The sequence below is a fragment of the Perca flavescens genome, chromosome 17, assembly GCF_004354835.1.
Source record: "Perca flavescens isolate YP-PL-M2 chromosome 17, PFLA_1.0, whole genome shotgun sequence".
NCBI lineage: Eukaryota > Metazoa > Chordata > Actinopteri > Perciformes > Percidae > Perca > Perca flavescens.
The window spans coordinates 30973934-30985888 of record NC_041347.1 but is presented as its reverse complement, the minus strand read 5'-3'; the positions used below and the strand labels follow the sequence as shown (position 1 = coordinate 30985888).

The following is an 11955-nucleotide window of genomic DNA, read 5'->3' as shown; positions in this document are numbered from 1 at the left end:
TTTTCGTTGCAAAAAAGTCCCATATATCTTAGCAGAAAGTTGAAAAATGTTGCATTTACTTCACACAAGAGCAGCCATTTTCCCATTGTCATGGGAATGTTATGAAGTGACGTCATTAAGCGACGTGAACATCATCGAAAAGCAGGGTATGGGGGGGGGAAATCACTTTTTTTTCTCTTTTTCATCAAACCGCAATTTTTGCAAGTTCCCGCAATTTCATCGCATAAAATTGCATAAATATCCCGCATATTCCATCGCATTTTTTAAGAAAATGTGCCGCATAATCAAGGATTTTTGCCCGCAACAATCACAAATTTTATTACAGACACTCATCACTTGTCCTAACTGATTACATTAGATTAGATTTGATACAACTTGATTGAATCTACATTACTACGCTTATTAGGAAATTAATATAAGAGATAAAAAGAAAAGCCATGAATAAAGGCCAGTCCGACTCATTGTTTCCCCGCTGTGTGTCTGTAGGCGAGGCCAAGTCGACGCTGGACCGACGCAGCGCTCTGCATCTCTTCCGCCTGGGCGAGGGCATGCTGAGGATCGTCATGAACAAGAACCGCCCTCTGCTGCACATGATGAGGGCCTGGAGCGTGGTGGCCCCACACCTGGTTGAGGTAGGGGACTACTGGCCAAGACGGCAGAACAAAGCGTTTTACATAAAAGAACAAACAGCGGGCTTCAAACCAACAACACATGACATCAACAGGGTTTCCACGGGGTCTTAACCCTCCTGTTGTCCTCAGGTCAAATCTGACCCGTTTCGAAAAAAAAAAAGCCTATATAAGAAATCTGGGTTTCCGTCAACCAAATTGTCAAAAGAAATGAAATGGATGGTTCCATACAATGCTCTTCACAAATAAAATAAATGATCAGTTCACTACATTTCATTGAATTATATTTGATTTTATAGCATTTAAAATTTTTTTTTTTATAAAAGAACATTTCAAAAAAGTGACAAACATGTTGGAAAACGTCCAAAAAAAAGGGCAGATCAGGGCCAGGGGGGGTGTGTGACTGCGTGTCAATCACTGCTATTATATTCTATGGGCTAGATTTATCAAGCCGTTTGCGCCTGTTTCCAGGCGCTATTTGGTCGCAAAGACGGACGTAACCGATGCGGGCTACTTACAAACAGGGGGCACTTGGGTAAAATCGCAGATTGTCTGCCACATGAGCGAGAAGAGACAAGTTGCACTTTCAATATGCGTTCGTGGGAGGGTCGTGGGGAAAGTGGGAGTTGCACCCAAAAAGGTGGGAGGATAAGCGCAAAGTGCGCCTAATTATATATTCCGTGGTATTTACAAAGACTGTCAGTAAGAGCACGTCTCTATTCTGCGGGGGAAATTCTCCGCCTCTTAAAAGCAGGTCTGAACCAGCCGCAGTCGAGTTTCCTCGTAGACCTTTATGCCGCTGGTGAAATGGCAACAGTAATTTGAGCAAGACAAAGACATAGGCGAGACAATATTTTTAACACAAGAATTACACTTTGTCAGTGAACACAACATCATTTAGCGTTACAGATCAAGCAATATTAGCGTTACTGGAATAAATCAAAGATGAAATTGAATCTCCCACTCAGCGTTCACATCCCATTCCAGCAGTTGTTAAACTCCTCGCTACATTACAAATATATCGGCAGCAGGATCATTTCAAACAGTCATAGCATCAGCAGTGGGAATATCGCAGTCTGCACTCAGCCATATCATAGCACAAGTACCGCTTCGCTACAGCGCAATTTACGGTATAGTGGGCGGAGAAAGACGCTGATTGCCTGATGGGTGTCAGGGTTGATAAATACTACGCAAAATGTGGAAGCATAGCGTGCGCTATTACCGAACTCGCATAAACAGACGCAGCGCAAACTGCGCTAGTGTTAGTAAATTAGGCCCTAAGTGTATGACAACATTATGGAAAGGATCCCCAAAGAGAGGCCTTTTCAAAACCTCTTTAAGACCTTTCTGTTTAACCAGGAACAGTTCTGAAGACGCTAGCGCTAAACCCACCAGACTCCATTTAAAAAAGCAATACTTTTAGCGTGTATAGAGCCAACATATTTTCACATGTAAATGGGTAAATTATGTGTTTATTTTAAGCAAAACTAGAGTTGTGATGGTTGGAGAAGTGGAAATACGACCCAAAACTTTTCATAGGTTCTTTTTTGTTTCTGTCGACTTTGAATGAAGTGTATTTTACGATGCTAAAATTTCTGTTTATTTACATAGAGTCTGGTGGCTTTAGCGAACGCAGATTTGCAGATGTTTTATGTTTAAAAAAAGGATCTTACTCTTTAACAGAAAGGTCGACCTCCTTAGAAATCCTTTCCATAATGTTGTCAGACACTTCGAATATTAATCTGAGCCTGTCAGCAGCGAAACGAGCACTTTTGTGAAGGTAAATACAAGCTGGACAATTGTCCTATTAACTTACATTGTAGTTCGTTTCTCAGCTGCCGACTGCAGCGATCTCGCTTAATACTGGACCAATGTCAAACATTGTTGTTCCCATCAGTCACTTGGACACAAAAACATGGGAAAATAGGTTGAAAAACATGGTAGTTACCCTTTAATTTCACACAATGGTCATGTACCTGCAGCCATATTTAACATATTTATTTAAATATTCAACATAATTGTTGTCCATTGACTCAGGGATCACTTATAAAAAAGAAAATTACAGAGAGGTTATTTGTTAAGAATATGCTGAAAATATGTATTACACGTTCTGCACTGTGCGCCTTGAATGTGTACACATGCTGTGACTAGATAACCGCCATGTGAAGAAGATAGTTGCAGCTCACCCTGCAAACACGGTGAAAGGTTCTTCTCCTCCCAGGCGGCGTGTCACAAGGAGCGCCACGTATCCCAGAAGGCCGTTTCCTTCATCCACGACGTTCTGACGGAGGTGCTGACGAGCTGGGCGGAGCTTCCACACTTCCACTTCAACGAGGCGCTGTTCAGGCCCTTCGAGCACATCATGCAGCTGGAGCTGTGTGACGAGGACGTACAGGACCAGGTGAAGTCCCGCGTCGCAAGACCTTCCCCCGCAGCGCCGCGGATGTGCAAATTGGTCAAATTAAAGATCAGCTCAGTATTACGTAGGGGTGGGGGAAAAAATCGATACGGCATAGTATCGCGATATTTTTCGTGGCAATACCGTATCGATACACAGATGCCAAGTATCGATCTTTTATGATGCATGCGTTGGTCAGTCCGTCTGCTTGACAATCCCATTTTGCAGCAATACAATTGGAGTGAGACGAACAAACAGAGAAATGTATATTTTTAGATCAAACAGATGTTGACAAAATTTTTCTTTGGGCACATCATTTGAAATTGGGAAAAATTTTGAAATTGGAAAAAAAGTAATACATTGCAGTATATCGCAGAATATTGCAATATGTTTAAAATCGCAATAATATTGTATCGTGACATAGGTATTGTGATGATATTGTATCGTGAGGCCTCTGGTGATTCCCACCCCTAGTATTACGTGCAGCACCTTTTTTTATTGGGCCGGTTTAGAAGACGGTCCTGTGCGTCCCGTGTGTCCCTGCAGGTGATAACGTCGATAGGCGAGCTGGTGGAGATGTGTTCTCCTCAGATCCTGTCGGGGTGGAGGCCTCTGTTCAGCGCCCTGAGGACCGTCCACAGCAGCAAGTCGGACACCAAAGACTACCTGCTGGGAGAATACTCCATGGGTGAGTTTGACCGGCCGACACGCTCACATTTAATAATAATAAAACAAATAGCTGAAGTTTATCGTCTGGCACTTCTCAAAGTTGTCTGCCTTTTTTCTTTTTTTTTTTTTTTTTTTTTTAAGCAGGAAACGACCAAAATGTTTGACTGTAGTGAAAAAAAGTTGGTTTTTCTGATGTACTCGGTAAAAACGTGAAAAACCCTCCCTCCCCCCTTTCCTCCCTTCTTCCGTCCCTCCATCTTTCCCTCCCCCCTCCCTCCTCCCTTCTTCCGTCCCTCCATCTTTCCCTCCCCCCTCCCTCCTCCCTTCCTCCCTACCGTTCTCTCCCTCCTTCCCTCCCTCCCTCCTCCCCCCCCCATTCCTCCGTCCATCCCGCCCCTTTCCCTCCCTCCCTTCCTTCCTGCCGTTCTCTCCCTCCCCCTTCCCTCCCTCCCACCTTTCCTCCCTTCTTCCCTCCCTCCACCTTTCCCTCCCCCTTCCCTCCCTCCCTCCCTTCCTCCCTACCATTCTCTCCCTTCCCTGCCTCCCTCCATCCTCCCCTCCCCCATTCCTCCCTCCATCCCGTCCCCTTCCCTCCCTCCCTTCCTCCCTACCGTTCTCTCCCTCCTTCCCTCTCTCCCTACCCCCCTCCCTCCATCTTTCCCTGCCCCTTCCCTCCCTCCATCCCTCCCCCTTTCCCTTCCTCCCTCCCTCCCTCCATCCTTCCCCCCTTCCCTCCCTCCCTTCCTCCCTACCGTTCTCTCCCTCCCTCCCTTAATCCTTCTCCCCCCTTTCCTCCCTCCATCCCTCCCTCCCTTCCTTCCTCCCTACCGTTCTCTTCCTCCTTCCCTCACCCCTTCTCTCCCTCCTTCCCTCCTTCCCGTTCTCTCCCTCCTTCCTTCCTGCTTCCCCCCCCCCCCCTCTTCTCTCCTCTAGGGAAGTCCCAGGCTCCAGTGTTCGATGTCTTCGAGGCTTTCATCAGCACCGATAACATCCAGGTGTTTGCCAACGCGGCAACTGACTACATCATGTGCCTCCTGAAGTTTGTCAAAGGTTTAGGTTGGTCTCCGTTGTACACTCGATTATTTTCAGGTCATTACTGTCACACGCCTTTAGGGCCTTTATTTCGCCTGAGACTGTACGTTTGATGTAAGACGGGCATGATGCGCATGTAGAGTTCACACACCGACGTCAGGGCTGCACAAAAATATAATTCACATTCAACAAGCTGCAAAGAGAGAAGTTTGACTTTTTTGTTATAACAAAGGACTCAAACCGATTATCAAAATAGTTGGCGATGGGCGCCTGGGTAGCTCATCTGGTAGAGCAGGCGACCATATATAGAGGTTTACTCCTCGACGCAGCGGCTGCAGGTTCGACTCCGACCTGCGGCCCTTTGCTGCATGTCGTTCCCCCTCTCTCCCCTTTCATGTATTCAGCTGTTCTATACAAATAAAGGCTTAAAAATGCCCCAAAAAAAACTGTTGGCGATTTAATTTAATAGTTGGATGGCGAGGGGATTTATGTGTGTATAAATTTACTCATTCACCCAAAACTGTCACAGTTAACATCCAATGCAAATGAGTACTGAAGAGGATCAGTATTGTGTATTTGAGTTCTGAGTTTAAAGTCAGAATTCTGACATTAAACTCAAAGAAGAACTCAAATACTTTTTAACGGAGAAGTTATTTTATTTTCTTTCACACTTAATACGTATTATGATTTTCAGCTTTAACAATTTCCATTATGAACTTATGTCAAAGACTTTCCGTATCACTCGGGTTGGTTATAACGTTATAACTACATTTTGAGTTGTTTTGTACCAAATTCAAATTTTGTGTGTGTGTGTGTGTGTGTGTGTGTGTGGAGAGGTGGACTATAAGGAGATCGGAGACTGTGTCCATGCGTCGGGTTACAGCTCCACCGACCTCTGCCTGCCTGCTCTGGACTATCTCCGAAGATGTTCGCAGGTAGGAACTCCTTCTCAGAGTTCTGAGCTGATGAGTGTGGGCTAGCGATCCTTTGTGTCTTTGAGAGATTTCACCGATAAGACATTTTCTTCTCAAGACCTAAGTGACAAGATATCACAGGAAGCAATGCACAGTACTATAGACTAGAGCAGTGGTTCTCAACCTGAGGGTCGGGATTAGCTCGGCATATCCATCTGGGAACTTTCCGTTGGAGAACTTTTGGGAAGGGGCAAAAATACTGGTCTGTGATCGGTGATCTGTCTATCACCACCTATAGTTGGTGATAGACGGGGCCAAATCAACCAATCAGATCAACGAAGCGTATGCAAATACAACCACACACCAGGCTACCCCCTGCTGCTGTAGGCAAAGCATAGCTCGTTAGCTCAGCAAGCAAGCAACATGTCGGTAAAGGAGATTTGCTGTTTGTGTAACGAGAATTTAGGAATAAAAGGCACAGTTTCAGGTTCCCGGTCCATATTCCAAAAGAAGGATCCAAGAGAAAAAAGCATTAGGGAGCGGCTAACAGAATTAGGGCTACCGCTGTCTGAAAATCCTGGTTAGCTGATTGGATAAACCATCTGTCTATCACCACCTAAACCCGCCTCCAAACCAACGCTGATTGGTCAGTCATTTGGCGAACAGCTCCACATTTCTCAAGATGCCAGACTGATCTGCGAGTGGAAAACTGGAGCTCGAGAGATCAGGACGGTCTCACGAGGCTAGTATCTCTCTCTCATTGTCGTGGGGGGGGTGGTCCGCTAACACCTACTTCATTAGTCCGAATATTGGTTGAGCAGCCGCTGATAGCAGTAGAACACGCGCAGGTCTTTGTTCCTCGTCTTCCCCGTGACTTAACGGAGCGTTTGATTGACAGCTGCTGGCAAAGATCTACAAGATGCAGTCCAAGCCGGTGTTCCTGGGGGCGCGGCTCGCCAGCCTGCCACTGAGGTCGCAGGAGCGCTCGATCAGCACCGAGGACGGGATGGACTGCGTCCTGCAGGAGTTTGACGACGACACGGGTAACGTGTCTGTCTCTTCTCCCTTTCATGGTCCTTTCAAGTCCTTCCCCTGTTCTTTTCTGGGCGTCAGCCCTATGTTCCCTCAGCCCTATGGTCCCACAGCCCTATGGTCCCACAGCCCTATGTTCCCTCAAGCCCCATGTTCCCTCAAGCCCTATGGTGCCACAGCCCTATGATCCCACAGCCCTATGATCCCACAGCCCTATGATCCCACAAGCCCTATGGTCCCACAGCCCTATGGTCCCACAGCCCTATGGTCCCTCAAGCCCCATGTTCCCTCAAGCCCTATGGTGCCACAGCCCTATGGTCCCACAGCCCTATGATCCCACAGCCCTATGATCCCACAGCCCTATGGTCCCACAGCCCTACAATCCCACAAGCCCTATGGTCCCACAGCCCTATGATCCCACAGCCCTATGGTCCCACAGCCCTATGGTCCCTCAGCCCTATGGTCCCACAGCCCTATGATCCCACAGCCCTATGGTCCCACAGCCCTATGGTCCCACAGCCCTATGATCCCACAGCCCTATGGTCCCACAGCCCTATGGTCCCACAGCCCTATGGTCCCACAGCCCTATGTTCCCTCAGCCCTATGGTCCCACAGCCCTATGTTCCCTCAGCCCTATGGTCCCACAGCCCTATGTTCCCACAGCACTATGTTCCCACATTTCTAAGAATTTTTTTCCCCTGAAAATTAGGCCCTTTTCCCACAGCCCTATGTTTCCACATTTCTAAGATTTTTCTTAAAATTAGGCCCTATGTTAGGGTTAGGGTTCCGTTCCATCTGTAGTCATTGCTACTGGATAATATGTTGGGTGTAATTGGCTACCACTTGGGAGAAATGGGGATACAATCTGATACAAATTCATGAAAAAGGAAATGTGGGAACATAGGCACGCTCCCCTTTTCTGTCTTTTTTTACTTTTTTGATCCCCTCTAACACTCGGTCTAAGCCCAGCGGCGTGTTGCCGTGCTCTCTGGCCTGCAGGTCTGATCCAGGTGTGGATTTTGTTGCTGGAGCAGCTCACCGCAGCGGTGTCCAACTGTCCCCGCCAACACCAACCTCCAACCCTGGAGCTGCTCTTCACTCTGCTCAGAGAGGTCGCCACTGTGCCAGGTAACATAAGCCCATTTCTCACGTCAACTCCAGACAGCAGACCTTGTCCAGTTTCCCTTTCACACAGGTGGCACTCAAACAGGAGATTGTCCGTGTCTCAGACGCGTTCTCACTTCCTGGAAATCCTCCGTTTTGGTTTATGATAGGGGTGGCGCCTGGGTAAAGCGAGCATTACGTCGTGTCCCAGAGCCGGCTTGTAATTTCCTCGTGAAGCCGAGTCTCTTGCCATTAGTTGACTCTGTCTTTACCGACAGAAGTCCCACGATCCCGTCGTCTCTCCAGTGAGACATTTCCGTTGGCGTCTTCTTGTAAATCACCCTCCTTCATCTTGTTTTCTTCCAGTTTTGCCCAGGGCGCATCACAGAAACACGCTCGCTGTGAATTCTCTGGACAACGAGCTGCTCTATTCACACATGAGATCCAACATCACACAGACTTAGTACTCGGGAGCTGGCAGGGTAAAAACCGTTTAATGTCCGGTCCAACTGAGTCGGACATTTTTATATCCTCCTTAACAAAAATCGGGGGCAGAGCAAGTGGCAGCAGATCAAGTATCAATCCTCACATCCATACATATATTATATAGCTTGATCAAGACAATACAGTAATAAAAAAACTAATATTGGCATCTGAGCCATTTTTTCAGGGCCTGCTTAAAACCGCCTAAACTTGTGACCATCTTTAGATTTCCTGGCAACCTCTTATACAGGCTTGTTGCTACATACAAAATGCCTCCTTACCTAAATTACTCTTAACTCTAGGAGGTACAAAATCAGTAGAGCTGCCCCTGGTGGAGTAGCTGTGAACATCTCTCACTCTGTTAAAATAATTGATTAAATATTCATAATAGGTAACCAAGGAGTTTTTATTTTACAGCCAAATTTTCTGAAATGGCCAAATCTGTCACACAACGAATCATCCTCACTTCTAATGATCCTCTAAACCGAAACAACTATCTCACGCTGCCTTTGCGCTCCCTTCTGTAATTCGCAATGCTGAATCCCCCACGCTGTTGCCGAAGGTTTTTTTTCCACATAATCACACATACTTCACCCTTACCGTCTAACTGTGTCTCCTCTCTCTCCAGGCCCCGGGTTCGCCATCTTCGCCGTCATCCAGCTGCTGCTTCCTGTGATGTCCCTGTGGCTGCAGCGTAGCCACGGCGACCACTCCTACTGGGACATGGCGGCCGCAAACTTCAAGCACGCCATCGGCCTGTGCTGCGAGCTGGTGGTGGAGCACGTCAACAGTTTCATACACTCGGGTGAGACCTACATAGCTGTGTGCGTGTGCAGGAGGTGTCTGTGTGTGTTTGGGGTCTTACTCGAGGGGCGCTGTGGCCACCGGAGTTGTCCACGTTTGTTGTGGAAAAAACCCAACAATCACCAGAGAGGTTGATGACAGTTTTAGGCCTCACCCTCCGCATTTCCTTAAGTTTCCCTCTGCAACTTCAGTTCTTGTAGTTTCAGTGATCACAGGATCAAGTAAACGCGGCTAGAAGACATTGTGTCTTTATGGCTGAACATGTTAGAGCTCAGCGTCCTTAAAATACCAAAAGGTTAAAATAGACATTGCTCCAAATAAACCCTGAGCTAATTGCCCCTGTGTTGGCTTTTTGAGATAGGCACTGAATGCAGAATCTGTCATGTTTGCAGAGCTAAACCTTCCTTTTAATAGGAACAGCAAAAGCTCCTTAATGCTCAAATGGGGTAGCCTGGCACCGCCCTCCTACGTACTTCCGCTCAATTTTCATTTTCCTTCAGTACTCCGTCTGGGTTTGCGGTATATTCTTGGGTTTTCTACCGGCCAAATATTTACCGGTCCAATCAGCGAACAGAGGGAGTGGCTGAGAACGATGACGTCGAGGTTGTGCGCTAGTTTGAGTTGTAGTTCCGTAATGGTGGCGGAGAAAGATGCGAGCGAAGCCATTCGGTCCGTTGTGGCAACGCTGCCGAATATCCAGAAGTTAAAGCCCGAGCGAGAACGATCTTTGCTGAGTTTTGTTGGTGGCCATGATGTCGTGGTCCTCCTCCCCACGGGGTTCGGGAAAAGTTTGATTTTCCAACTCGCTCCGTTAGTGGTGAAGGAGTTGGCTAAGGCTAACGCTAGTGATGCTAAGCCGACGTCACGACCAAACGTTAGCGATTGGTTATGGCAGATCCAGAGTGGCTCTGGGCAGATCCAATAGTTTTAAACTTCAACAGAGTACCCGCCTTCAAGGAAGTTAACACTTGTCAATGGAGAGTGGCCAGACTCTCTGTACAAATGAAATGGACCAGAGTCTGGTAGGACCAGGCTAATGTACCAGAGTCTGGTAGGACCAGGCTAATGGACCAGAGTCTGGTAGGACCAGGCTAGTGTACCAGAGTCTGGTAGGACCAGGCTAGTGTACCAGAGTCTGGTAGGACCAGGCTAATGTACCAGAGTCTGGTAGAACCGGGCTAATAATGGGGTGGCAGTAACTCAGTCCGTAGGGAGTTGGGTTGGGAACCATTGCTGGAGTGTGAACTGGTAGCTGGAGAGATGCCAGTTCACTGGGCACTGCCAAGTTGCTCTTGAGCAAGGCACCGTACCTCCCCCCCCCCCACAATCGCTCTGGCAGCCCCCCCTCACTCTGACATCTCTCCATTTGTGCATGTATAGGACCTGAGCATATGTGTGTGTATTTCAGGCCTGTGTGTAGTGATTTCTAACAAACCGAGTGTAAATTGTAATTTCCCCACTGTGGATAAATTATTATTATTATAAAATAGTTTGAAAGTGTGAGTTGAAACCTTGCTGTTCCTGCAACAACTGTTGGCTCGGATTCTTCACTCCACTCTGTAGTTGGTGCTCATTTTAGCGCTGCACAAAAGCTCTGTGAACCGAAAAATGGTTGTGTGTTACGTGTCCACACTAGATTCTAGTAGATAATTTACATGAACCCCAGAAAAGTTGAAGGGAAGATGAAGAGAGGGAAGTAAGACAGGGACATGCACAGCTGATGGAATTTGACGTTCATGTTAAACCCTAGGAACACGCATCTGTGATCAAATATTCTAAACTGATCACAGATCTGATTGTTATTGTTTGTCTGTTGAGCTTAAACGCTGAAGATAAGTAGAGCGTGACTAAATTGTTGTCCCACTGCCCTCCTCCTTAAGCAAATTAAATTGTGGCCATGCCATCTCTGTCCCATGTGCTAACCACAACGTTGTGTGTCTGTGTGTATGTGTGTCTGTGTGTGTGTATATGTGTGTCTGTGTGTGTATATGTGTGTCTGTGTGTGTCTGTGTGCGTTTCTGCCTTCCCTTTTTGCAGATATTGGTTACGAGTCTTTGATCAACCTGATGTTGAAGGATCTGTTCAAGCTTCTGGTGGCTTGTGTGTCTGAGCCTGCAGAGACCATCTCCAGAGTGGGCTGCTCCTGCATCAGGTGACCACACCTTACTCACTCTCTCCCCATCGCTCTCGCTCTCCCTATCTCTTTCTCTCCCTCTAGGCTACACCACTGACCTGAGATCAGGTAGTCTTCTGAATAGGTCGGGCAGATCTCAGAAATTGTATACATTGTTCATCTGCTATTTCATTACTAAATTCACTTCTGAGACTTTTTTATGCTAGAAATCAACTATGTAGAGCTCAAAAATGGGCTGTTTTACGAAAATGTATAGCTAATTGCAAATTTGGTAAGACGAACAATGTATAACATTGCAGTGTCTGAAATATGAGACCTGCTGTCTTGTCTCCACTGTGTGTGTATGTGCTTCACGCAACCACTCAGTGCGCAGCTCATCTAAATATTCATGAGCATACCATATTTGGAAGAAAAGCTCTCGTTTGGGCCATTCCACATGGTAGCATTAGAGCCCATAGAACAGCACCCATTTTCAGCCCAACCAATGTCACATACCCCATTAGGAAACCTTAAGGAACAGTGTGAAATGCCCTATATAAACATTCTATCACCCCTTTAAGCCATTGACTTCCAATTTTGGTGGCTAAGCTGAAATAACAACTGTTGCTACGAAATGAAACTCTTTGCTGGTATTCATGCCCTCTGCGTGTCAGTGTCGGCGCTGTTTGCAATCAGCCAAAGATGGTTTTCTTGAGAAAAAAAAGCTGTACTCGCATTGGTTGATACACTAAGATGGACTTTTGTCTTTTTGAACAG

General features: G+C 46.8%; 1 protein-coding gene across 1 annotated transcript in view; it reads left to right on the top strand.

Moving 5' to 3' along the window:
* arfgef3 (ARFGEF family member 3) overlaps positions 1-11955 on the top strand; it is an 88930-nt gene that overhangs the window by 51754 nt on the left and 25221 nt on the right. Inside the window, exons 25-33 of the mRNA XM_028604057.1 lie at positions 487-632; positions 2851-3030; positions 3574-3715; positions 4630-4752; positions 5560-5663; positions 6541-6685; positions 7674-7802; positions 8890-9066; positions 11103-11217. Coding sequence (XP_028459858.1) covers positions 487-632; positions 2851-3030; positions 3574-3715; positions 4630-4752; positions 5560-5663; positions 6541-6685; positions 7674-7802; positions 8890-9066; positions 11103-11217 — 1261 coding nt within the window. The remainder of the gene's footprint in view (positions 1-486; positions 633-2850; positions 3031-3573; positions 3716-4629; positions 4753-5559; positions 5664-6540; positions 6686-7673; positions 7803-8889; positions 9067-11102; positions 11218-11955) is intronic.